At 44.2% G+C, this 27,468-nt stretch overlaps 1 protein-coding gene across 12 annotated transcripts; it reads right to left on the reverse strand.

Annotated features, from left to right (window-relative positions):
- ankhd1 (ankyrin repeat and KH domain containing 1) lies at window positions 1–26,882 on the reverse strand. Of its 12 annotated transcripts, none has more exons than XM_076102868.1 (39): window positions 26,437–26,882; window positions 23,051–23,204; window positions 16,992–17,115; window positions 16,618–16,765; window positions 16,287–16,434; window positions 15,962–16,195; window positions 15,746–15,840; window positions 14,737–14,892; window positions 14,046–14,127; window positions 13,604–13,795; window positions 13,380–13,489; window positions 12,043–12,130; window positions 11,377–11,504; window positions 11,129–11,272; window positions 10,901–11,015; window positions 10,510–10,772; window positions 10,072–10,359; window positions 9,562–9,979; window positions 9,316–9,455; window positions 9,100–9,211; window positions 8,845–8,990; window positions 8,605–8,747; window positions 7,922–8,135; window positions 7,630–7,805; window positions 7,241–7,403; window positions 7,055–7,150; window positions 6,826–6,942; window positions 6,546–6,714; window positions 6,219–6,415; window positions 5,744–6,093; window positions 5,417–5,569; window positions 5,033–5,182; window positions 2,640–4,197; window positions 2,256–2,445; window positions 1,836–1,961; window positions 1,366–1,617; window positions 1,044–1,228; window positions 793–960; window positions 1–637 (listed from the first exon to the last, which is right to left on the reverse strand). In XM_076102868.1, exons 1-39 carry the CDS (start codon window positions 26,713–26,715, stop codon window positions 578–580), a joined length of 8,031 nt encoding a protein of 2,676 aa, XP_075958983.1. In that variant the 5' UTR covers window positions 26,716–26,882; the 3' UTR covers window positions 1–577. The 12 variants fall into 12 exon arrangements, with proteins under 12 accessions (XP_075958983.1, XP_075958982.1, XP_075958981.1 ...); XM_076102867.1 differs by having other exon boundaries at window positions 14,737–14,898; XM_076102866.1 differs by having other exon boundaries at window positions 14,737–14,898; window positions 16,618–16,780.
- Window positions 26,883–27,468: the final 586 nt, after the last annotated feature.

The following is a 27,468-nucleotide window of genomic DNA, read 5'->3' on the forward strand; positions in this document are numbered from 1 at the left end:
TACTTTTCAATCTTTTTATTGAATATTAAGGTAAATATTTCACATTAATACAGGCTACATAAAGTAGAGCCACTATACGACATGAAATTTACTCTCATTTTAACCCTTTTTAGTATGTAAACAATTATACATGTATTTACCACTCTAAAAGGTTCTGATTTCTCTTTCTCTTTAGGTAATCATCATCTAGTTCTGGGCCAAGTTTAAATAGCTACTTCATGTTGAGCCCCCTGCAGCCCAAGAACGGTGTATGTGGGTTTAAGTCAAAATCGCTAAACTACGCAGAGAATGGATCCTGTTGAACAGGTGATCGCGCTTGTTTGTTTGCATCATCGGGACACTGCTAACAGCTCTCGCCCAATTTTCTCTTTATTTGTTTGAGATAGGCACATCAAAGAATGGCATCAAGAGATCTTCCAATTCTTCAACTTCTGCTCTGCACTCTCAGGTCTCTACTACAGTTAACATGTTGTACGTTTTTCTTTTTTCGGTGTCTTATTCGGTCATATTCGTCAGTTGGTAATTAATGTACGCGCTGTGGGTCATGCTGTGTGCGTTTGATTGCTGTGGACGCTGTCTAGTTGACGTGGTTCAGGTGCACATTGCCCACATGAGGTGCCCAGGTACCAGGCCACACCTGAGGGGAGAGAGGATCAATAAGGGTTTATGTTAGAACGACTGTAGTCAAATGTTACAGAGGACTAATGGCAGAAACACAAGCCTGACAGTTCAACTCTAAGCATATGATTAGACAGCATGGGTAGAATAAAAAAAAAAAAAAAAGGACATTACCTGCTGTTGCGGGTCAGAGTTATCTGCGTTGTTTGGGACCACTTTGATAATGGGGCTCCATGCGGGGTCACCAGCGTGCAAACCATTGTACATCGGTCCCCCCGGCCCCTCTGCCATGGGAGGATGTGGGGGCAGCATGGTTCCTCCATACATCGACATAGGCATCCCCTGAACAAACAACAACATGTCATTGGTATGCACATAGGAGAAACAGGGGTTGAATCATCTACAGAGCTATGGCTCTGCGTTACCTTTGGGAAGTCCATGTAGCTGTTGGGCAAATGCTGAGGCTGGTGGTAGTTGTTAGCAGGGTTTGCAATGCCTGTGTCATCCTGCTCCATGGGCTGGTGCTGAGAGAAGGCAGACTGCTCTGCCTGCAGCTGAGGGTGCATCATGTGGCTGCTCATCAGGGGCTGGGACCAACCGGACATGGCCTCTGTATCAAAGCACACAGAGGGTTGGGCATTATTAGTGGGTATCAGTTACTGCTGCACAGTAAAAAAAATTCCCTTTTTCTCTTAATTGTAACAAAGAAAAAGAAAATACCAGAACAAAATTTGCCTTTGCTCTTACCCGAAGCACTGCCAACCCCGAATGACCAAATGCCTCCCTGTCCAACAGATGCCGTGTAGCTGGTGGTGAGGAGAGGTGGGTTGACAGAACCAGTCTGCCTGATCCTGGCTAGCCGCTCTGTGCCGATGGGAGGGGGAACCTTCCGGTCCTGCTGTGAGGAGCTGCCTTGCTTAGGCTGGGGAGGTGGGGGACCAGCTGAGGTGGAAAGGTTGGAGGAGGACACTGTAGATGGAGGCGGGACAGGAGATTCACCTGGTGTAGAAGAGACCGTACAGGAAGAAATAGTTAGAGGCTGATCAAATGTACACATTTGAAAGTACTAAATAGAAAATTCATGTATTTAAAAAGGGTTACAGAAGAAACAAGTCAGTATCAAAAGAACAGTTAGAAAACCCATTTTTTTAAAGTCTAAATAGATAAAAGGGTGAAAAGTTCTAAAACAATCAGAATAAAAAAAATGAGCCTAGTACCTGATGTGGATGCACTCCATGGGTGAGGGGAAAAGTGCTGTCTGCTGAATGAGGGCGTGCCGACTCCTGCATGGCCGTGCAGATACACAGGGCTGCCAGAGATACTGGTGGCATAGCTGGTCAATGCTGTAGGTGCAGACAATTAAAGAGACAGCTCACTATTGAGCACACGAGGAAGCAAACTCTACCTCAAAACTTCACCTTTTGGTCTTTTGTTTTCTCACTTGTAAATGATTTCCATACATTTAGTTGCATATATAGACACTGGTATTACCTCCCCTCATTTTTGATTCGGTTATTTTAGTTACATTCCTCTTAACGACCGATTATTAATCTCAAAAGGATTTCATTTTTGTATTTAAACCAGTTAAACAAACATCTACACAATAGTCATGTATAAAGCCAAATAAAAAGTCATACCGATGGGGCTGTTGACCATCCTCTGTGAGGCCGAGCGGTAGCCAGGGGCTTTGGAGCTGTCTGGAGGAGGCGGGGGCATCATGTTCTCCATCTGGCCCATGTTCATGTAGGCTGGTGGGGCCGAGTACGACTGCTCTGGAGGTGATCGAGCTGGCAGATGGCACGCACCCCACACCTGATTGTTTCCAACCTGCAAAGCGGGCACAATTCACAAAGTTATAATTACTGGGTATGGTAGTACTGAAGTAATGTTACAGCAAGAAAATGAGCCGTGAAAAGGTTGTTCAGCTATTTAGACTCCTTTTGTATCATGAAGTCATAACAGCGAAAAGTAAAACAAGACGTCAGGCTAATGCGTTTACTATAACTGTTACTTCATCTCACCTGGCTATTGTTATCAAACATACTGCTGAAGTTGAAGAGGCCTGCAGGACCGAAGTTGGGGGGTATCTGCTGAGGCTTGCCTGCATTGGCCACGTGCTGCATCTGGGAACCGTTCATCATCCCCAGGTTTGCAGAGACCTGAAGGGAGCCTTGAGCATGGCCTTGGTTCTGGGCTTGTGGAGGCAAATTTGTCGGCTGGGACGTCTGGTTTTGGGTCTGTTTCAGGGGTTCTTGCTGAGCATTGAAGGGCACGAACACAGATTGTTGTTGTTGTTGCTGCTGCTGTTGCGTTTGCTGCTGCTGCTCAGGAAGGGAATAGTAAGGCCCTGTTGGCTGCATACGATGGGAGACTCTGGGTGCAGGGGCTGAGAAGTGGGGTAGAGTGTTGTTGGGGTGTGCAACATTGTGTGAGAGGACAGGAGGAGGTGCTGAGGGGTGGTGGGAGCTGGCCTGTGGGTTGAGGAGGGGTGGTGGGGCCTCTGTAGATGATGCAGAGGAGGGGGGAGGAGGTAACTGCTGTCGGGGCTCTGGCTTGGGAGGTAAAGCCATGGCGGGGGCACTGAAACCCACAGAGTTGATGCTCTCACTGACGGAGATAGACTGGTTCTCTACAGATAGAGAGGGCTTGTCTTTTCCAGGAGGGGCAACAGCACTGGGCTCTGTTTTAGTTGGCTGGAGGTGGGGCTGCGAGATGGATCCGACGAGCTGCTGAGGAGCATTAGCGGTAGTTGTAGTAGAACTGTGATGTGCAGGAGAACCTGTGCCTCGTACTGCATTGCTGCCACTAGTAGAAGTGGCAGCAACACACACAGGGATGATACCAGCAGACTTGTGGTCATGGATAAAGAGCTGTTTTCTGACAGAGGAAGGAGTGGGGACGCTCGGCTGGGGGTTGTATGGAGTAGGATGAGGCGAGGCTGCACCTGTAGACGTGTTAGGAGCACTGGTGGTGGAGGTGTTGGTGGCAGTGACCAAGGCTCCTGAGTTGGCTGTGTTGCTGTGCTCACTATGGTTCGAGTTGAGTCTGGCCTGGCCTCCAGTGCTGTTGGTTCCTCCATTGTGCTTGGGGGAGCTGTTAGCACTGCCGGGACTCACCGGACGCACAGGAAATGGGCCCCAGGTGCTGGGGGCGGGAGAGAAGGTGCCACCAAACTGAGCCATGGGTAGACGAGGGTGTCTGATCTGGTGCATGGTCTGAGCAGCCAGTAAAGCCAGCTGAGGGTGGGCATACGCCAAGGGCAGAGACACAGGGAAGGGCTGTCTGACATTTGATGACAGCCCCTTCCCAGGCTTTCCCCCGGCCTGAGAGGAGGGTGAAGACGAGGATGAAGAGGGCTGGAACGAGACGCCTGTGGAGGTGACCAATGAGCTCAGGGCCTTTGGCCCAGTGGCTGAACCGCTGGTGGCCCCAGTGGTACTGGAGAAGGAAGCCGAGGTCGTTTTAGAGCCTGGGGCTCTGATGTGATTCCTTGGGATCAGATCTTCAAGCTCTTTGGCCGGGTCTTGGATAAGAGCATTGATCAGCTGGACTGCATACCTTGTGGACTCCGTCCCTCCTCTGCAACAAAGAACAATTCTTTCAGACTGTGTTTTTGTGCTAAAAAGCATAACAAATCAAAAGTGATGACATGATTTAGTCTGATAAAGTTTTGCGACAGACCAGAGCACAACCCAAAAAGTTTTAGTCATGAAGTGCAAGAACGGTCCCTTTTCAGGTCCTCAGTTTTGGGTAGGTTGCACTGCACAGTTACTTGATTGGTGCCTAAAGTCCGTGGTCTAGTATCGCTTCTGCCTCGTTGTTCTCATGCAGTCAACCTTGTTATCGTGACTCTAGTTTCTTAGTGCAAGGGAAACGTACTACCAATAGCAAATGTGCAGGTTACTGTTTTCACCATAACAATGGTGGACCAAGATGCAGGCACAACATCCACCAAGGGCTACGCTTTAATTCAACTCACTCCAATGTGAGTGGAATCTGCCTGGACTGATCAACTTTGGTTGAAGTTTCTGCTCTGCATGTGGAACTGAGTCTATGTTTCTCTACACTGTTGTTGAGACAGAGACTTCTTTGTGTGTTAAAAATTTGCTTTAGACAAATTTATATTATTGTCATCCAGGTTCAGCAGTTCTAGTGTCTATGGAACTGATGAGGGGATGTTTTTGTCATCACATTTAATGCCGAAAAGATTAAAGATGATGAGATATAAAGAGGATAGAACACTGAACTTCCCTGAATTCTACAAATCCCGTGTTGGACTGTTGCACTGTCGGACTAGCCCAGTGGGAATGAATGACATCATCCAAGGAGGGGCTTACATGCTTAATGCAGCTCACCAACTGTTCTACTCCAGCTGCAGTGCCGTGTACAGTCCACCAGAGGGCATCACATTTACCTTATGGTGATCATCCTCTCCCCGTTCTTGTCCTTCTGTTTGTCTACGTCAATGTGTGCTCCCGTCACGTCCTGGATTGCTGTGATGTTGCATCCTCCTCGGCCCATGATCCGAGACACAACAGAGGCCGGCACAGACAGCTTCTTTGATCTTCAAAAGAAGCAGTGAAATTTCGTTATCCGTGTGTCTACACTGGCAGATGTCTACATTACTTATGGCAATTTACGTCACAAATGTTCTTCAAAGCAAATATGTTCCGTGTTGAATTTTAACAACCAGTTTTTTCCTTTTAGATCGGTGCACATTAATTAAAACGTGGCCATGTCAATTTAAAACCATGTGAAAGGTTGCAATGCAAACAGATAAAAAAAAAAAAAAACTGACCTTCTGACCACCTCCTTCCAACCTTCTTCTCTCTTCTGGCCTCTCTTGGGGCTTGTGAGGCTGAGCTTACTGTTGGGCGAGGTGAGGGGAAGAGCCATAATTTTGAATGGAGAAGGCAAGGAGTTGGACGAGGAGTCGCTCATGTCCAGAGCTCTGTGACAAAACAGGCAAAATAGCGAAGATATAATCTGTTATTTGACACTGAAATAACACGTACTGCATATAGTTCACACATAAATATAGCATTCTTAAAACTCTTCTTTTCCCTTGATGAGCAGCTCCACACACGTTGAATGATGAATGAGCTCCGCTCCGTCAGGGACTCACTTTTGCGTTGCTTTTGAGATGGAGACTGTGACCTTGTTGTCCACCTTGCATTCAGTCTGCGGCTGAGGACAGTGTCTCTTCTCTAGGCCGCGCAGGAGGCCCTGGGCTGCTCCTGAGGAGGGCACTGAGGACGAGGAGGACGAGGAAGAGGAGGAGGAGGAGGCGGAGGAGGTGAGGTCAGGGAGGTAGTTAAGCTCCTGACTCTTGCCCCCGCTGCTGCTGCTCTCGCTGGCACAGTCGGTGCTATCCAAGGGGTCAGAATCGCTGTTTCCACCCGCCAGTCCCCCACCCCCGCCCCGTGGCTCACCGTGGATCTTGTTCTTGTCAGCCTTGTGCTGTGCTAGTGCAACCTAGAGGGAAGACACAGACGTCAGCATAAGTAAATGTACTTTTAGTCTGGATAACCACAGCTACACAGCAAACGGTGATTTAGAAAAGACAAACGGTTTCATTGATAACAAGCATTAGTGCTCACCTGCGGATCCTGTAATATGATGGGTTCGTTGGGCGAGTCCTTGGTCTTGTTCTTTTTGTTCTTGCGATTGGTGCTCGGGGTAGTGGCCACACTCGCTCGCTTCTTCCCAAAAGCTGTAGGGAAAGTGGTGGAGGTGGCAGATATACCAATGGTGGTGGTGGTGGTTGCACTCGGAGGCTCAATAGGAACCTCTTCTTCTGAGGGGGGAGAATAGGTCAAATTCAACGGTTACCAACCTTTTAATTCTTGTACAATATAACCACGTTTTAGAAACTCAAAAATAATTCTGCCGTCTCTTAACCAATTGTAAAAGTCATAAAATGTTACCATCAGCTGAATCCTCCTTCTGCTCCAGCATCTCAGAGAAGTCCTCCTTGGTTTTCTGCCCCTCCTCTTCCTCCTGCTTCCTCTTCTGCTCCTCCTTCTTCTTCTTGCGTTTCTCCTTGCGCTTCTCACGTTTAGCAGCCAGGGCCTGCTTCTTGCTCTCCTCTCGGGACTGTCGCACACAACACAGAGTAGTAAAAAACATGTTTATCCTCATCCACTGTATGCAAAGTATTCAGAATGCTTTAACCTGCCAAAGCACAGCCATGGGGTTTGACATTACCTTCTCCAAGTCCAGCTCCTTGAGGAGAATGCTAGCATTCTTGTTGGCCTCGGCTGCCTGCTGGTCTTTGGCTTTGACAATGGTCTCCATGCACTGGTGGCACTTCTTCAACAGCTCCTGCAACAACAGGAAGCCCACAGCTGGAGTTACAGCTTTGCCAACATCGTCATCAGCTCTGTCAATTCCAATAGATGAGGCAGACTGATGACTGACAAGGAAATCAACATACCTTGTCAGCGATGGTGGCGATATATCTCATGCACTCAATATCTGATGGGAATTGGTTGACCTCCTTCACAAGATACTGCACCACCTTCACGTGGCCCTGGAATGTGAAGTAAAATAGTTAGTAACCAGAGGCTTGGCAAAGTGTAGCGCGACACACTAACAATCAGGGTTTTGGTAAACTCTGCACCTTGCGAAAAGCAGCCATGAGTGGGGTGATCTTGCGGTTATCGGCTGCATCCACATCAGCACTGGCATGCACCAAGAGCTGGACCACGTCAAAGTGACCTCCATTTGCCGCCAGCCAGAGAGGGGTGTTCCCTTTCTTGTTCCGCACGTCGATATGGGCACCCCTGCAAAGACAGGAAGAAGTATTGCCTTAAGGATAAGACAACAGGCTGAATCTATGGGTAAGGCAAGTGTGCCTTTATACTTCTAAGATGTTAAACACAATGTGAAAAAAAAAGCACCACCTCGGGTTGCATTGAAACCAGCAATATGGGGCTTTGTGACTGAGGATTATTTCATTATAGGAAAACTAGAACATGGTTCTGTACACAAACACCCAAGAACACTCACCGGTTGATAAGCAGCTCACAAAACTTGTAGTGGCCCTTGTCAGCAGCAATGGTGAGGGCGGTGTCTCGGGATGAGGGAACAGGGGGAGCGTTGACGTCGGCGCCTTTGTCCAGAAGCACTCGGCCCACCTCTGCATAACCTCCTGAGGCGGCCTCCATCAGAGGAGTGAGACCAGTCTGAATGAAGTGAGAGGTTACTCAGCAAGATAGCCAGCTACACTGCGGGCTCAGCTAGTGAAGGCCGGCAACGTTTACAAACAAATTCCTGATTCAATGTGATCCAGATTCCTCACCTTTGCACGATGCTCCACGTTGGCCTTGCGATCCAGCAGCAGACTGACGACCTCAGCCCGGCCCTGGAAGCAGGCTAGGGTCAGAGCTGTGTTTCTGTTGGTCTCAATCTGGGCGTTGATGTCCGAGCCCATATCGAGCAACAGCTTCACTGCCGGTACATGACCATTCATGGCTGCCAGCATCAGAGGAGAGATTCCCAGCTTACTGCCAGTCCTGGTGCGAGAGTAAATAAACAAAATATTTAGAGTACAAAAGAATTGAATAAAAACATTGAACTGTTTAATGTGCTCCGAGGAACATAACATACATCACTGAATATTTGTCTTGGTACACATTATGGTTTCATTGCAATTTAATGTAAATGTATTTTAACTTTTTGCAGAGCAGCATTTATCAAAGTAGCAGCTGCTATAACGTTTTGGTGTTGAAGTTAAAATACAGTTTCTTAGCACGCCATTCACAACATACTTAATCGCTATGCTATTACTTTTGGGTGCGACTAAAAGCCAAAGGCACATTTTACAGAAATGTATTTGTTTGGCACCGTTTCATTAAAAAAAAAAAGTGTCTCGAAAGTGCCACATCATTCACTTCCAGGAACTAAAACAACGTTGTCACATTCAGATCAATAAGAGGGATTACATCCTGAAAATGAAGGATTCTCGAGGTTCTTGCTGCTCACCTGGAGTTGATCTCAGCTCCGGCATTGAGGAGTATCTTAATGATGTTGACGTAACCCCCAGAGGCGGCCAGGCTAAGAGGCGTGTAGTCGGAAACATTGCGGTGTTCTTTATTAGCTCCCCGAAGCAGTAGCAACTCAACCACCTGACCAACACAAATGACAGTTGCATAGTTAAAGCCAGGACACAGTTAAACAGGAAAGTCACTATTGTGAAGGTAAACTCAAAGACGGTGTGTCTACCTCTTGGCGTCCCCCGGAGCAGGCCAGCGAGAGGGGCGTGTCTTTGGTTCTCTCTGACTGAGCCTCAATGTCACCCCCTTTATCCAGGAGCACCTCCACCACTCCAACGTGGCCAGCAGTGGCAGCCAGGATCAGAGGAGTAAAACCTGTGGAGAACAGAGACAGTGTGAATTGTGAACTAACTTCCAACTCATACCTCCCTGTTGTTCATAAAACCATACTTCTTATGGCCAATTTATTATCAAGAGTTCATACCTTTTTTGTCCCGGTGCTCAATGTTGGCTCCCCGTGCAATGAGGACAGACACAAGCTCCTCATGTCCTCCTGCACACGCCAGCGTCAGCGCTGTGTCATGGTTACTCTCCGTCTGTGGGGGGAAAACAGGGTTGATGACTTTGTGCACACAAGTACTCACTTGCATTGTCAATTTAAAAAGGTCTTTGTCATGTCAAAATTGGCCCTGTGTCTTACATGTGCATCGATGTCAACAGAGGGGTAGAGGGGCAGGACTGAAGGGGGCGAGGCGATGTTTGAGGGCATCTGTGTGGGTGGCTGGGACAGGGGCGTGGGCGAGGTTGTGGGGTTCAGCATGGGCACGCGGCTGCTCACAGCTGCAACAGAGAAAAAAAGTTATTGGATTAGGGATTTACCAGACCCTTTCATACATTTGTGAGTCAACAACAATCTCGAGTCGACTTTAAAAAGAAATGCACTTACCTGCCATGATGTCATCCAGCGTGTCTGTGAGCGTCTGTGCAGGTGTAGCTACCATGAGCCCATCTGGGGCTTGCTGAGGTATCATGCCTGGGCCTAACCCAGCCAGTTGTTGACCCTGCTGCTGTTGGCCCAGCATCTGCTGCCCCACCAGTACCCTCTGCAGATCTGGGCTGGTGCTTCCCGGGTAGTCCGCAGGGTTGTAGTCTGGCAGTGGTTGGATAGGGATGAAGGCAGTCTGAAGAGGCGGTGGAGGAGGCTGGGGCTGCGTCTGTGGCGAAGGGGGCAGAGGAGGCTGCTGGGGCGGCTGTGGCCCATCCCTGTAGAGGATTGTGCCCACCTGAGGAAGCTTGGGGTAATCGGCGTCTTCTCCATCTGCCTCTTCCTCCGAGCCCTCCTCTTCGTCATCGTCATCGTCATCCTGAAAAATTATAAAACACCATAAGTCTCTAGGGTCAATAAACAGTGATAGAGGAGTCAGAACTAACATCATGACATAAAAATGAGGTTCACCTCTTCCCCTTCCTCTCCTGGCAGCTCCTCTTGCTCCCCATCTTTGTTGGCCTCCTCATCCGTGTCAGAGCTGGTGTGTAATTGGGCACCTGTTATGGTCAGAAGCGCTCCGGGTACAGATGTTGTACTTCCGGGAGCTGGGCCTGGGCCCTGGCTCTGTCCGGCCTCCTGCTCCTCCTTTAAACCCTTCGCCTCCATATACTCTTTGGTGAACTGTTGCTGTGTTTTCAGCTGCAGCTGGCGCTCCACCTTCTGCAGCTCCTTCAAGATTTTCTTCTTCTTCTGCACCTAAGTGGGGAACAGCCACATCCATGTTTGACTAACGTCTGTTACGGTTGCTATGCATGCAAAACAACATTTAAGTGTGAATTTGATGTATGGTAAAATCCATCTTAAAGTTCTGAAAACAATGGATCCTAAATGGATGATGGCTTATACCTGCTCCTCTCTGCTCTTCTTCAGCTCCTCAATCTTGTCTTTGGTGAGCGGCTCCCCCTGAATGAGCTCTAGCGACTGAAGCTGGGCCTTCTCGATGGCGCTGATTCTCTGGCCCAGCTCGTTCAGCTTTCCCTCCGTCTCCTCCACAATGCACTCTAGAGGCTGGCACAAGTGGAAGGGCGGCAGAGGCTCTGCTTCAGGCCCCCGGCCAACTGAGCTGGGGACACCGGGCTGAAGGGCTGCTTGTCTCTGTTTGGAGACGCCTGGATATGAACGAAAGAGATCCAAGAAGTTGAGGATTGGGATGGGTTAAGAATAAAATGCCTTAAAACTGGGGAGTGAAGTCTTAAACTCCATTTCGCGAGTACACTCCCTGGGTGACAGAACTTACAGCACTGATTACCTTTGCTGGAGACGGGTGGGGGGGTGACGATGCTTGATGGGGCTCGGTCGGGCTCCTGAGGGGGCACTACCATGGCGAGAGCTTGGAATGGGACACGTGGAACCTGACGCGACAGAGGACATGTTTAGTTTTAAGCTCTCAAAATCAACTATAAGACAAGATAATATTCCCCAGACGTTAACATTAATAAAAAGCACGAGTTATTGCTGTATTTACCTGAGAGGCATCTTGCAAGGGGGGAGTGAGCTGGGAGAGGTCAGGAGCTGGGACAGACAGGATGTTGTTGGGGTAGTCCAACAGGTAGGACACCACATTGGTGTGTCCACCCTTAGCAGCTTCTATCAACATGGTTGAACCATCCTACGGAGAAAACGTACATGGTTTCAATGATGTGTTATTAAACACATGTGGACACGCATTAATATTCCAACTAGTCTAATCTATATCCAAAGTGTGTGCATTACTTTGAGTCTGTGTGTAGGATCCGCCCCGTGTGCCAGCAGCAGCTCCACCACAGCCAAATGTCCTCCAGCACAGGCCAGAGACACCACTGTGTGGTCATTGTTGGCAGTAGCTCTGTTCACATTAGCACCTGGACACGAGAAGAACGAGGGTTAACACATTAACTCACTGTGTATGAGATACAAGTGTAATTAATACCCAAATGAATTAGGAATAAATCATAAATAAAAACAGTATTGCTGCATTAGGATGGGTGAGCCTATGAAAAATGGATTCTAAGAACTGTAACAATTAGTAATCTATCATCTATTACGAGTGTTATCACTTGCAAACGGTAAATGCATCAGTGACCAATACACTGAAGGAACAAAACTTTCTTTAAATGTATTTTAGTGTAAAGCCGAGCAGCATCCAGTCAAATTTTAAAAATCAATAAAACCTAATTTTGGTCCTAAAAACCTAACCTAAGTCTTATTTTAAAGTGCATATTTAAATTCACTGAACTAAATTCACTGAGCTGCTTAAAATGACTTTAATCATGTATCAACAATGTACTGTACATCTCGACTTTTCAAATAACTTTTTTGTGGATTTAGGCAAAAGCAAATCACAATTGCCAAAAGAAGTACATTAAACTGTGTTCTCTGAACAGGTAGTGAATAACTCACCTTTGCTGATAAGGAACTGTACTGTGCAGAGATGTCCCGCCCTCGCTGCTTTCATCAAGGGCGTCCGCCCCCCTTCAGACTCATGTTCCTGGAAGACAAGGTGAAGATGTGTTCAAGTTTAATTTAGTCCAGAAGTTAAACAAAAGACGTACGAGTTAAATTTGTCCAGAAAAATGTGACTCAACAAAAAACTGCTGCTGTAGCTCTCCAAGCTACAAGCCTTGCTTCACACAATAGACTGTGTGCAATATGATCAATTCATATTTACACACAAAAAGACTTGGTTCTGGTTCTAGTGTTATCTAAACCTATCCAACTATAAAGCAAGGACCCGTTCACTGATCTACTCAACACTTGGTGGGTGTATTGCTGGGGACACAAGGGAGTGCTTTTGTTGAATTTGGTGCAATTTGGACACAAGACACGCTCAATATGATTAAACAAGTGACCAGCATTACATGGATGCTGGATATACTAACGTTACAAGTAGGGATGCACAGATACCTGATATCGGACAATGAGGCTGATCTATTAAATGGTTTAACACTTCAATTTATATTGTTGTTAATTTTGAAGATTTTTTACTAAGTTGCTGGTGTACAATTCATCATTTTAAAAATAAATAATATTATTATTTGTTCCACAAAGTTTGTAAAGAAATGTTTAAGTCAAGTCTGACCGTACACATAAAAGGATGATCCCAGTCTCTTCACACAGTGAGGCTTACAGCTTAATAATTAAACACTGGTACGGGATCAGTACTCCGTATCAGACGATACCCAAAACCTAGGTATCGGGACTGAAAACGTTGGATCAGTACCGGACTCTTATTTACTTCGCTGGAGTCAAAACAAGCGGAAAGAAAACTTGAATCAAACCAGAGTGTATTTCACCAGTGGGACTTGGATATGTTTCTCCCCCGTTAGCACGACTGTAACTCCAAGGTGTAAGACTTGATGCTAACTTATAAACACTAATAACAATAGTGCCATCAAAATACCGTTGCTTCAAGTGAAGCATGAAAGAGGCCTTATAAGCACAAGATACTTAAATGTACTTAACATCTGTTTTAGGTGGCGCTTTCAATACGAATGTGATGCTGGATAGTTGGATTGATAATAATGCTTATTTGAATTTTTTTATTTTGAAATTGCAATTTGCAATGTAGTGAGTAACATTTTCCTGTCAGTTAAACGTAGTACTGCAATATTTTCCTCAGAAGTAGAAGTAAACAGAAAGATTTTTAAGTGCTTTGTTTTTGATATGTTTTGAACGGGCACCGCACTAGTGTATAACAAAGGGCCAATCATAAGTGAGGATTAAAGAGTATGGCGTACCAAATTGGCTCCAGCCTGCAGCAGCACATCGGCCACATCAGTGTGTCCGTTCTCACACGCATACGTCAATGCTGTGTCTCCCGTCGCCGTGGTGGCATGAACATTTGCCCCTGAATGACAAAACCAAGAGATTAGGGTTGTGAGCGCAGAGGTATAACTGACACTTCTTCACTAAAACACAGCTAAGCATACTCTTTGCTCTCCCAGTCTTTGCTCTAGCTCACCTGCAGCCAGTAGGTATTTGACCAACTCCAGATGGCCTTCTTGTGCAGCCTCCATTAGAGGTGTGGAGCAGCCTAACTCGATGTCGGCGCCCGCCTTGATGAGGAAGTCCGCCACTTCCAAGAAGCCTCCGCAGCACGCGAGAGTCAAAGCTGTCTCCTGGGTCTCTTCTGTCTGGGCATTGATGTTAGCACCTGGTCAACAGAACAAGGACAGTTAGTGACGGATTTGCTTTCATAAAGTGCAAAACATGCATGCATTTCATTAATGCTTTAATAAACAAAAAGATGAAAAAGACTTCACAGACTACTCTCTCAATTATCGTATTTCTGCTTAAAAAAAAATACAAAGAGGGTGAAACAAATCCAAACAAGTGTGTACTGTTCACTGGAACATGTGACATTAAGTTTCAGTTTCCCAGATGTAGAAGCAAAGCTTGCTTACCTTGAGCCAGCAGCAGTGCCACCATCTCCTCATGGCCTTCTCTAGCTGCCTCCATCAGAGGTGTGTAGCCTTCATCGTTAACCTGGACAGAAACAGAAGCGTCCGCAGATAAGAAAACATAGGGGCGAGTATGACTCACAGCAAGATTAGTACGTGGTCTGAAGTCTTTTGTGTACTCTCACTGAGGATGGAACATTTCAACCGGCTAGTTCGATACCGGCACTGTAGCCGACATCTTTACATAAAATGTTTGGTGGTAGAGGAGAGATCGTAAACACCTGAGGCAACGCCATTTGGCCTCACAGCTTGTGTTTGAGTCTGCTACCCAACAGCAATGAAATATGACTTCATCTTTTTTAAGTTCTTCCTTGCTTTAACTTAACTAACATTTTTTCCAAAGATTACCCGTGTAGTTGTAGTTAAATGCCAATCCCAGATTAAATTCACATTTCTATCTAAATTGCTGGTAAAGTATTCATAACAATGTGTCCCAGTTGTAGCAGAGCAGTGCGAGTGTCTAAAGGTTGAAGGCTATTCTCCACAGAAAAATCTCTACTGCCGTAATTTGTGGAGAAAAAGAAATTGGTCTCCATAGTTCATATTTAAAGACACAGCTCCAGAGAGCCAACTGCACCCTTTCCTGTAGTTTATGTTCTTGTGTTGGTATTTAGGCGTCTCTCTCTTTACACACCTCTTCTAAGTTGGCTCCTCTCTCTATGAGCAAGGCAGCCAGCTCCACGTGTCCTCCACAGGCTGCGAGGGTGAGGGGCGACTCGAAGGAATCGGCTGGCATGTTGACCTGCGCGCCGCTGTCCAACAGCAGCCGTGCCACCTCCACATGGCCGTCCTGGGACAGCGAGACACACAGAGAATGTAGAGATAAGCACCTGAATAAATATATGGGATCACTCTTCAATTAAGCCAATATACTGTCACGCTGCATGAGTCCGAGAACCTCTATTGTTCACAATTCACTTTTAAAAACAGGGTGCTATAATAATTTACAAAGCAATTCCTGATGATAATTAATGAATCAATAACTTTTCTTACCGGATTGCTGCATTCACACTAGTGTAATCATTAATGTCCATCAAAAAACATAGAGATATGATGACCATCATCTAACTAATATCCATTTGTTTAACTCAAACAACAAGCAGATCCATTGCCCGGCTATTTAAGTGGACTAGTCTACATGAAAAACACTATAAAACTCGTAGTTAGTGCTCGGTGAGATGGTTGAAATCATGACCATGGGACATCGGCATTCACAGACTCTAATCTCCATGTTTACTGAATAAGTGTGGAGAGTCACTGAGGTGCACAAGTCCATGACTGGACTGTGCCGAGAGCTTTGTCAAAGTGCCTCCGAGTGTGGACACTGAAGGTCTGCAGCGGTTCTGCTGCTGATGAGCTGATTTTGAATTGGTTGTTATGTTGGATCTGTAATCTGATATACAATTTGATTTAAAAAAATATGACAATTTTGATGAGGTTGGTGAATCAATTTAAACTAAAACTGAGTGAAAACGGAAATAAATTGTTCAAAAAGCAAAACATTAAATCAAATAAACTAACTTTGTCTAACATCAATGCATTAATTGTTTGTAACAAAAATACAGGCAAATATAAAACAAGTGGCAGAGTGAACTGACCCTGAGAGGAAAATATTTAGGTAAAGGTTTGGGTCAGATGCTCACCATGCACGCCTCCATCAGTGCTGTGTGCATTTCATCTGTTTTATGTTCCTGGTCTGCTCCGGCCTCCAACAGAAACCGCACCATATCCAAGTGACCTGCAGGGGGCAAAACCAGAACTCATTATCCAAACATTGAATCACAACTAAAGAGCATGTTTAAGGAACAGAACCAAAATAACGCAATCAACAGAACAGACACGAATGTTTGAGCTCTGACCTTTGTAGCAGGCGAGTGTGAGAGCGCTCTCTTTGAACTCATTGGAGTGTGTGTTGATGCCGGCGCCGTACTCCAGGAGTACCCTGGCTACCTCTACGTGGCCAGCACTGGCCGCCTCCATTAGAGGCGTGTGTCCGTTCTCGTTGTGGTCCTCAATATTAGCACCCTCTTTCAGCAGCACCTTCACCACATCCACGAAGCCACCGGCACATGCGTACGTCAAAGCTGTGTTGCCTGGAAAACAGCGGAGAGATTAATATGAGCGCAAAACACAGAAAGTAAAGGAAGTAATCATAACTGTAGAGAAATAAACAGGGGTTTTTACCTGTGGAGGATTGTGCATTAACATCTGCCCCGTGGACCAGAAGCAGTTTCACGATGTCGACATAACCGCCGCTGGCAGCAGCCATAAGTGGCGTTATGTCTCCCTTGATGCCCCGGTCCTCCACATTGGCATGCATGGCCAATAAAACCTACGGATGAAAGACGAAATAATGATATTAAGAAATAAGCATGGAGGTTTGTCACCACAACAATCAACCAGTGATACCATAACGCTATCTTTGCAGGAAGGTTTCTTCAGTGCACAGGCACCACACAAATGTGAATCACAATCACGCTAAATCAAGTCCAACTCCAAACTGCCTTTCACGTACCTGTGCAAGTTCATAATAGCCTGCCGAGCAGGCGAGGCACAGCAGGCTCTCCCCTTCCTCCGTGTGTTCGTTGACGCTCCGTCCCTCATCGAGCAATTTGCGCACAGCGTTGACATCCCCGTCTGAGCACGCCTCCGCTAAACTACGGCTGAAAATAACCAGACTGCTACAATTACTGCCACTGTGACAGGTGAAGACACATACGCCTCACATTTACGCAAACACTCGCACATACATTCGTACATACTGCATGTGCAACTCTGATTTGACAGAGAAGAGAGTGACTATGCTAGGTCATAATAACTCATAACTTTATGAAACTTTGCACAAGACAAACTGGCACATGCCAGCGTCGGTATGGGAGAGATACATACTTGTCGGCTTGGCCGGCGTTTAGTGTGTTTTCAGCTCTCATACGGGTCAAGGCTGCTGCAGCTTCGTCCAGGGCACAACTCACAGATGACGTCAGTCGCCGTAGCACTTCGGGGTCTGCAAAAGCTTTACCATCGGCAGTTGACAGTTTACCGATGCCTGCCGAACACCAAAAGGGCAGAGGTGCATAGGGCAAGGCAAACCACAGGGGAGCACAACCACAGCAGGCCAGATGAAGAAGCAAGTCCAGTCCAGCCAATCCAATCCAGGGTTAGTAGCAGCATACAGAAAAAGAGGAAAAAGAAACAAAGGAAGAACAAAAAAAAACAAACAAAAAAAAAAAAGATTCACACACAGAAAACACACACACAAGCATTTGTTAATATGGCTTACAATCTTTCCTCACTACTTCCAATACACCATCTATAATGTTTAACTCCTATAAGTTTGCCAATGACTGGGTCAATGGTACAGTACAAAACAATCTCTGCTGGGCTACTATGGGAATGTCTAGGTGAAAACAGATCAGTGACCAGAACTTGAGTGACTACAGTGAGGGAGGTCATGCGAGTCCTAAAGGCTAGTAGACATCGGTTCAGGCTGTTATGGTTGAACAGAAAAATGTCTGAATTATAGAAGGGTAAAAGGCAGTGAATGTGAGAGAAACTGGAGACAGTGGGAGAAAAATGTGTTTGTGTATGCGTGTGTCCTGAAAGAGAAGGAAAGCCAACGAGGAAAACCATGCTGTAGGAAAAAAGAAAAACTGCATTTGCTCATGGCTGACATTTCCCCAACTGGTGAAACCATTCAAGTGTTGTTGTTGTTGTGTGTGGCAGCATACGTTTTAAAAAGGCATGTGTGAAAAAATAAACAAATAAAACAAAAATAGGAAGCAAGAAGAGCCAAGAGAGAAAAAAACAAAAAAAAATAAAAAAAGTGTTTGCTTTGAACTTTTCGGCCTCAGTGAGTTCCGGTCCTTGTGGTTCTGCTGTGTTTTCACCACTAGGCCTGCGACGTGAGCTAAACTTAGCATGGCTCTCACACTAGGATTTCGCAATAGTCACGAAGTCAGAGGGGAAACAACAGGTCAAGGAAGTTGATCATTAATGTTATGCTGCATCATGCTTATCTGAGAGAATGCAGGTAGTTGACTGATCACACCCTGTGTCAGGGTTTAACACGTTGTAAATGCCTCGGATGAAAACAAAGAAACCAACTGAGGGCGAGGTATTTTTAGAGGGCCTATTTGTACAGTTGTGTATTACACCGTAAACAAAAATAACTCTCTATTTAGGTCAAACTCTTTCTTGAAAGAGCAAAAAAGGACAATGAGCTCTCAGTGAGGTAAAGACTGTGACTTGTGTCCAACTGAAACACGTCACTGGCTCGCCACTGAGCAGACTACACCCAGTGTCCCACCAACACACAACGAAGAAACATTTTTATCCAAGTTGCTACTTAAAAGTTGAGCCAATGTTTGTTTGAGAATAGTCAACATGCATTCCTGAACAAAAGCAGTGGCCATCTGATATTTTAACACGAATGAATCAACTTGTCAGTCTATAAACTAACTTTTCCGACGTAGCTAACGGCTCACAAGGCAGGAATGAAGAACTTCATTGTTTTTATCAAATTCTCAATATACTGGCACCAGGTTTTGATGCTAGCTGGTCGCAGCTTTTTAAAATGACCACGTAAAGTGGCCTTAAATCCTGGGCCTGTAATAGCACAGCACAAAGGCGTTTGAATCCATGGAATCAAATCCAAATCCATAAGTACTTGCTCTCCCCAAAACTCTGACATTTCTTTTTACAGACAACATGATCTCTGGTCTAGTTGGGCTAAAATAGAGTGTCAGGGGAGGTGTGCACACCACATGCTTGATCAAAACATACAACTGGCATTCACACAAGTCTTCACATGGGTCACATTAACTTGACATCTGATGATTCGACATGTTTAATAATCAGGTTACTATTAAGAAAGATGTACAGGGACACAGAAACGTCAGGTCAAGTGAGGTATTTGGTTGCCTAAATTGACAGTTAGCTAGTTGTTTGTATGTAGAGACACCACTTTGCATCCAGTTCACTCCATGACCGTTTCAACAAATTAACAAAGCTGCAAATGCTGCAAAATGCATACCACAATAATTCAAAAGTAATTCACGTCTTGAAATTGGGTTATGATTACTCCAACATTCACCTTATTTAGTCTGACAAAGCTTTCAATACATTTACCCGACAATCACTCTTATCTAGTGCGGTCCTTGACTGAGATAGTTTCCTTTCCGACACAGATTATTTACTTTAAGAAAAAGCGTCAAATGTAGGATTCAAGTGGTCGCCTGTGTCACAGGTGACAGGGGGAACAGAGTTGCATTCTGGGTACAATTTTGCAATGTCAGCACTGGTGAGTCTTGGCTAATGAACTATTGACGTTTCCAGTGTTCATTATAGTCAGTAGAGCTGCAGAAACACATGGGTCAACTGATGTTATTGTTTTTAACAATGTCTTTGCCTTTATTGGACAGATGAAGTGTTTAATGGCAGACTAGAAACAGAGCGAGAGCATGACATGACATGACATGCAACGGACGGAATCGAACCAGGCACATTGCACTTACGTGGCATGCGCAGTGACTATTCGGCTACCACGGTGCTCAAACGGATGAATATTTACTTACAGAACATGTAGTGGCAACGCCTTTCAGAGATATATATATATATATATATATATATATATATATATACACACACATACACAGTTCAGAGCGACAGATCTTAAAAGTGCTTGTTGGCCTTTTATGAAATGTGCATTTATCAGCATGAGAATTCTCATTTGCTCTCTGTAGTTCATTTAATATTTTTGTCCTCTTGACTTTTACTTCATTAATTAGTTTTGGGTCCATTTATTACTGGACCACAGCTGCACTGCACCTCTGACCTTTTGTGTGTGTTTTGATTGTTGTGTACTTGTCTGCTTTAGTGTCGTCATTCTGTAACGTTTATACCGCTGTATAAAGGTTTCCCTTTGCAAAAGAGGTCTCTGACCTCCACTGAATTTATTTGGTTAAAAAAAAGGTTAAATAAAAAAAAAAAATTTCATTTAAAATGTTCCTTAATGCATTTGTATATATGTACCGTACTTTAAATTGAGTTTGTTGGTCCATGCCCTCTTGTCTTTTAAAAGCTGAGAATAGTGAAGTTTAGACACTGTTTTGGGTTTGCCAAGTTTGATTCGTGTGCAAAAGTATAGTTTAACCTGTGACTGCCAAGATCTGACAAAAAAGGTACATATTGAATCTTATCAATCTTTTTTAATCTTTAATCTCTTCGGCACAACCAACAAATGTCAACGTGCGCTGCTGTTTTCTGCAGTCACCCGCCTGCTCAGCTTGTATGTGCATCATAACATTGATCTACAGAACTACTCGTGGTCAAAAGCTCCACAGGGGACATTTTCATGCAAATGTATAAGATAACTTATACTATAGTTGTCTTTAAAGGAGGGGCAGAGAGGTTGCTCATTGCGACATGGAGAGCCTGTCTATCGGCGTATAACTGCCCTCGCTATTGCTCAGAACGTGATGCTGATTTGGAGTTCATCACGGGCCACAAACAGTAATTATTACAGAGAAACAAACTTGCAGGGCAAAGCCCATTTCCCCACCTATGCACACCTGGCAAACAGCTGCAGTGAGTAACATGACCACTGGACTGTCACCAAAGTTAAAAAGAGAAGAGAGATTCTTTTCATCGCTTTCAGGCTGTCTGAGAAATAACTCTAAAGGGAGCATCTGAATCTAGAAGTGCACATCGACGATACAAACTTGGTTTAAGCTTTAAATATTTTAAAGTTTGTAATATATGTAATATATCGTTATTCACTCAGCGGTCACTTTGTTCGGTAAACATGTACAATCTAATGCAATAGAACGGTTCTGCCATAAAGTATGCTTTGATGACACCTATAGGTTCATACAGGTTCACGTTTTTTGTTATACGGTCATAGAGGTAATAATGCCATTGCACGCTTTAGCATTGAGGTCGTAGTTAGTGGTGGTGTTGTACTGGACTGCTTTACATTGAGGCGTTTCTAATTATCTGGTCCCCTTGCGTATGTTAACAGGGAGGACAAAAAAATTTAAACACCTCAATATAATGCAATAGAGCACCCCCATTAAACTATGACCTCAGTAAGTTGTTCTCTTGAATTGCAATAGATTATACAGTTGTACCTAATAAAGTATGTATTAACTAACTACGCTCAGAGGAAGGCTTCTGCAAAGTTCAATAATCATAATTTTCAGATTCACAGTATTATATTGTTCATATCACCTGGTTTGACCTTTGTTTTGTGCGCACCTAACTGCCTTTTTTCAATTCCAATCATATTACAGCTGTATTACCAAGAGAATAGAAGATATTAGCCTAAGTATGGTAAGCAGTATCAGTAGTTCTCATTAATAATGCATGATGACTTGTATTACATCTTGCATTTGTTGTAATCAGGTCTGCTGGGAAAGAATAGTCTCTTCACAACACTTACAACAGGCTTGATAAACTGAGCAGAATACGCCTAACCAAATGGAAGTGCGATTATTCAAATGCTAGGGGTGTCGCTGTCAAACGTTTTAACCAGATCAGAACCCGAGTCCTTTTATAACGACCAACTGCTGACGCCAAATCTCATCTGCTATTTACTGTGTATTTTCCCTACATAATACAATTGCACAGTGCACACTTCGCCTAAACTAAAAAAGCCAATTCCATTTAAAAAAAGATATCTTTGTGAATTAAGGTGCGGTAAAATAAAGCCTCAATTTGTGTCAGTAATAATATCTATACATTAAGATAACACAGCAAACATACTCCTTTCTTTTAATAGTTTCCTGTATGATTTTGTATAATGACCTGCATGGATTTCCTGCTTAGTTAAGAGTGTCAGTTAACTTCTGTTTTTTGTGTTTGCCGGTTTGGACAGCCTCTCTTCATGCACCACAAGAACAAAATGCTCAAGTTCAGCAACCGTTAGCGAGCAGTAGGACAATGTCAAAATGATTTATTATTTTGGTTCTGTAATCCAGAGCAGTGGATTGGAAGAGAGACAATAACACAATAGCTATGGAGGGTAAAGTGCAATAATTAAGATTTCATTTGAAGGCGTTTACAGTGGCGGCAGATCAACAGTCGATTCTGTAGTCCTTTTAAAAACACAGTCTACCAATTTTAGGGGTCTAAAATATATTGCAATAATTAAAATAACCTAAAACAAAGACATTAAACACAATTGGATGCAAATATTTTCCGTGGCATCTTCCCTGATGGTCTTAACAGGCTTGGTGTTTGGCTACTTTGTTCATACAGGGAATGAAAAGAGGCAAATCTTACTGCAATAACCGCTACACACAGACACTCCTCTCTCTGATTGCACTATAAACACCTCTCAAACCAATATAGCATTAAAAATGTATAATTAGCGTTATTAAGCCAGCTGTAACAGATCTGAAGCGAGCAGATAACATAAATTGTCAAGTCTTGAGAACAATTCCGACTAGTCGGGGAGAAAGGGCAATAGAATGAGATTAGCCATTAGCCGTTCAACACAAGCTCTCTGCATGCTGCGGAGGCTCAAGCGCGTTCCAGCGTTAATCTGCCCGGTAATGTTTGTAAGCCCAAACGAGGCCAGGACACCCAGCTCTAATGGATTAATCCACATAGACCTTCTCCCACCTAGATTACAAGTTCTAATCAAACTCATTTACCCAAATCACTTTCAAACTATGTGCCGATACGACACTTGCAGAACCGGCAGGTTCTCTTTATTGCCATTTCAGCGTGAGGCCTTTACTACTATTGTTGGGATTTGAAAGGGATAGGGGGGAAAAGGCTTAGGCAGAAAGGTGTGGTCTTACTTACTCAAAGTTACTGCATGTTAAAGCACACATTTAGAGTGGTTGGAGCGAAAAAGGTGTGACCAAATAATGAGGTACCGGTCAACTACAAATTAACATGCGTCAAGTCTTAAACTGAATTAAGTTGAGACGAAGCAGTCATACCTGCAGCTTCCAGTAGAGCTTCAAGTCGAGCCTGTGTCTCTGGATCAACAGTCCTCAAATCTACTCCATCTGTGGCACTGGACAATAGCAACTCTGAAGCTGTCTTCATGATGGGGTTATCCAGGTCCTCCTGGTCCAGAATGAATGACTCCACCTGGAAGAGGTAGATAGAGGAGGGTAAAAGAAGAGCGATGAGCCCTTTGTCAGCGGTTTTCATGTTAGTTTCTGATCAACATCTGTAATGTGTATAAAGTCTAGACCATGACCAGAGTTTGTTAAATAAAATAACTCATGAGAACGCGTGAAAACATTGTAAAATGTATTATGTTACTTACTCTAGCGCTGCAGGAATGAGACCTGAAACCTGGTAATGAGTTAGCATTTTTCTCACGTTCGTGCGACCGTGGTGTAGTTCGTTTAGCTTTTTATTTCTGACGATTGTAGTTACTCTTCAAAAATCATAAAAGTGGCGTTAGTTTGTGAAGATTATCTTTCTGAAACTAGTATCATAAACGATTGATTGCTAGAGCTTATTTTCTGCATTAATCCAAAATCACATTGGCTTTTTGTCGAGGGAATCAGTGTGACGCTAACTTCAGGGTAGCCTACTAAAATAAGGCATGCCTGCAGCTCTCTATACATCACCTATTAGTCTCATTATCCTGTATAGACACACCACCTATAAAAAGACCAGGCATGCTGCCCTTGTATATTTACGGTTTCTCCCAACCGAGAGAAATCAAAAAGGAGCGCAGGGATGAGAGAGTCAAAGCACAGGAAGTGGTACGGCCAGGAATTAAAACCCCGGCACACATTCAGCTGAGAGTCGGCACCACAGCCCTGAGCTTTGGCCCTGTTGGCTACCATCTATTATAGTATGTATACAACATTTTATGCTTGCAAAAAAACAAGTGAGTCAACATACTAAACACAAACGTTACTACAAAAACAGTGTTTCATTTACTTCCAAGTGTAGCTGTTTTAAATGCTACTAAAGGCCAAATTCATAGTTTTACTCTATATATATTACAGCTTTACTCACATCAGAAAACAAATATTAATGTAAACAAAAAAATGTTTTAGCAGACTTGTTTATATTTAGTCTATTTTAGAGTAACTGCTGGTTCAACTCCCTTGTTTCATTTTAGAGGTGGGATTCTAGTAACTCCTTAGTTGCACTAGTTACTACAAGTTAGTTGTGAAAATCACTCATGATATATTTTGGTACACAGGTGGAAATAATCTCAAAGATAGCCACATCTAACTACATGTATTAGTATCTTCATAAAACTATGCAATAAAAAAACTGCAATACACCAACAGTAAAAATTGAGACTGTAGAGAGGCCAATACATATTCATAGTACCCAGGTATACCGAGATGACAAATATGACAGACATCACAACTAACTCAGCCTACCTACAAGGCGGGATTTTAAAACAATAATGTGATTAAGAATAAGTTACAAACATTCACATAATGCAACAGTTTGCAAAACAACCTCTGACAAAAACTGCAACGGTCATAATCCCCGTCTATGTCCATCCATAAACTGCAGCAGGCGTTCAGGGCCTGGCCCACGGAGCAAATGTTGAGAGAGAGTCAGCATTCAGCAATGTGGAGGAATTCAGCTATACGATAGGAACGCAGAGTAAAACAACCCATGGGGAATGTAGTTCTACGTAGGCCTATATAATCAACAATGGACATCAGTCTCCACTACTAATGAACTACAGTTCCCACAGTGTTGGTATCCAGAGAGCTGGAAAGGCCTAGAATGGCATCTGCTTAATCCTGGGGCTCAGATTTTAGCTACTGCCCAGAGCAGCGAGTTCTCCACTGGAGTAAAACACCACAACAAACACTCCCTCTAAGGCTTACAAAGAGGGCCGGGTGAGCGAAGAAACACGACACGAAAGGACACACATTTGCAATTTGTTTCAATTCAACTGCCCGAGATGTCATTGTCAAACTTGGTATATTCTTCTTGTGCTACTACACAGCTGATGCTCAGACAGAAATGTCAATAATGCCAGACAATATTGACATTGGTATCAGCTGACATTCTTACTGTCATAGTTGAGACATGAAGCCCCCTGGTCAGATATTAGTAGAGTATAATAGACACAGCTCAACAGGTAATGTGCATTGCTCAGCTGTGTCAATGCTCTCTCCACACCCATGACTCCCTGATGTTAGTGTTTGTGGCAGTAGATATTGCACCACCTTTAAGATGACAGTATATATTACATTACCATGAAAATGTAATTAAACTGATACCGTTGATACATTAGTGCAAATCGTATATTTGCTATCTAACGTTAGCAGTTTGCCAAGTTCCAAACGGCTAAGAGTCTGCTGCAGTTATACGATTTGTGTAAACACGTTACATGACAACAATACGGCTGAGATGCCTAAATATCGTAAAACTGATTTAGACATTAGACACGACTTTCAGTAAAGACGGTTTGGTTGTGACAAAGTAGCCTTTTGAAGAGGTGGTTTTCGTCACAAAAAGGTGATTTTTAGGTGAGCTATTAAATGTGTGCTATAGCGACACGTATTTTGTACAATACATATATCCGTCTGAGCGCGTATAAAACATGTCTGAAGTATGTTTAGCTGAGGAGGAGATGCCATCACACCTGTCCCCGTGTGTGACTGCAGCACATGGAAAGTTGGACCCCTCTCAACATGAACTCTAGCTGCTCTCAATTGTAACAAATCAAGTTGACACAGTGGTGGTAGCTATCTGACCGAAAGAGGCGAAGGATGGACAAAAAAAAAAAAACTGGTATATTTGTCAACAGACTCCCTAAAATTAGAGTTTCGCGGGGGAAAGTATTATCTATACGTATCGAAACTTAGCCGAGGGACGGATAGGAGTTAATTTACATGATTTGGGAAAAGTGACGTAATTGCACCACAACTACGAAATGGCAGATAGTTAGCTGGCCGTGAACGTCCCTGAGTTTACGGGCACCTTCCATTTGCTGTGGCTGCAAAGCTGTTGGAAGAGCCGCAAACTTGTGATGGGTGTTTGCGAGACGACAGCACCGTTCGAGGCCGTCGTCGCTTCCACCCCGAACTAGGCCGTGGTCACAGCCTGCGCTGCATAAATAAAACATTTCACCCGCTCAGCGTGAACAATTGCTCGTGTCTCACTACATATTACCGATATCAAACACTGCGTAAGCAACTGAACTGGCAATAGGTGTTGTTGGATTGGAGAGATGGTTTATTTTACGTAATTTCAGCGGCCTGGGAGGAGGTGGTTGCCAACTGCGAGCTAATTCGCTAGCTAGCAGTCAGCTCGCGCTAAGAGAGGAATGTTACCTAGCTCTCTGGTTAGGCTTAGCTAACTAGCTTAGCTTTAGCGTAGCTACCTCTGAAACCTCGTCTTCGTCGCTGCCGGATCCTGGACCCGAGGAGAGGACGGCCGCGGCCGCCAGTTTGAAATCCAGTCTTTCTGCTGCAGGCCCACCTGGTTCGCCGTATAAACGTACTTTCTTTCCACCTACACCAATCCCAATGCCCCCTAGTCCGACTCCTCCTGGTGTCGCTCCTACCCCCATCCCTGCCACTGGGGAGCGAGGAGTCACCGAGTCAATCTCGTCCTCGAAGCCGTCCGTCAGCATTGCCGTCCCGGCTACTGCATCCTGCATACTTATGTTCACGATACTTGTGTTCACGAGCTAGTCGTTGACATAAACGTCCGTCCAGGCTCTTTGTTTTAGGATATTTACGTGATTTTACTTCAGGGAATCCAGAAACTCTCCCGAAGCGAGGGTTGAGGAGGATCTCTTTCCCCCAGCCATTAACTTTCTAACAACCTAACCCGATACGCACTGTTTCTTAGAACGACCGCCTCTGTAGGAAATCCTGATCACCCTATTGGCTGAGCAGGAAAAAACTCGGTTTTCTATTGGTCAAAGTTAAAGCCTGTCAAATATGAGACCGCAACGTCATGTTAGGTTTACCAATATCACGAGGCTGTAGAACGAACGTCAAGATATGACATGGTAGGCCAATTTAACTGGTAGCTAGCTTTACTAGTTCATGTAAACTCTTATTGGGAAATCACGTATATGTAAGAGCTAATGTGAGAGTTAATAGGCACCTTTTGTACATTTTAATTATCCATTTATTTTACTTTAAATGCCAATGAATATCATTAACTGAACCTCACATATTTACATAAGATGTATTTTATGGCTTTAATTAGTTTATGAGCATAAATAAGATTATAATTAGAAGAAACAGAGGAGGACATTTTAAGGGGCATTGATATAAGACAAAACATAAACCTGCACACAGAAAAACAAGAAAAAAAACATTGGTCACCTTGGACCATGATGACATTTGTAATCTGAAATTAATTGTTTACATGGATGTTTTACTGCAAATACAAAAACACA

The sequence above is a fragment of the Anarhichas minor genome, unplaced genomic scaffold (assembly GCF_050575085.1).
Source record: "Anarhichas minor isolate MPS153535 unplaced genomic scaffold, ASM5057508v1 ptg000028l, whole genome shotgun sequence".
Lineage (NCBI taxonomy): Eukaryota > Metazoa > Chordata > Actinopteri > Perciformes > Anarhichadidae > Anarhichas > Anarhichas minor.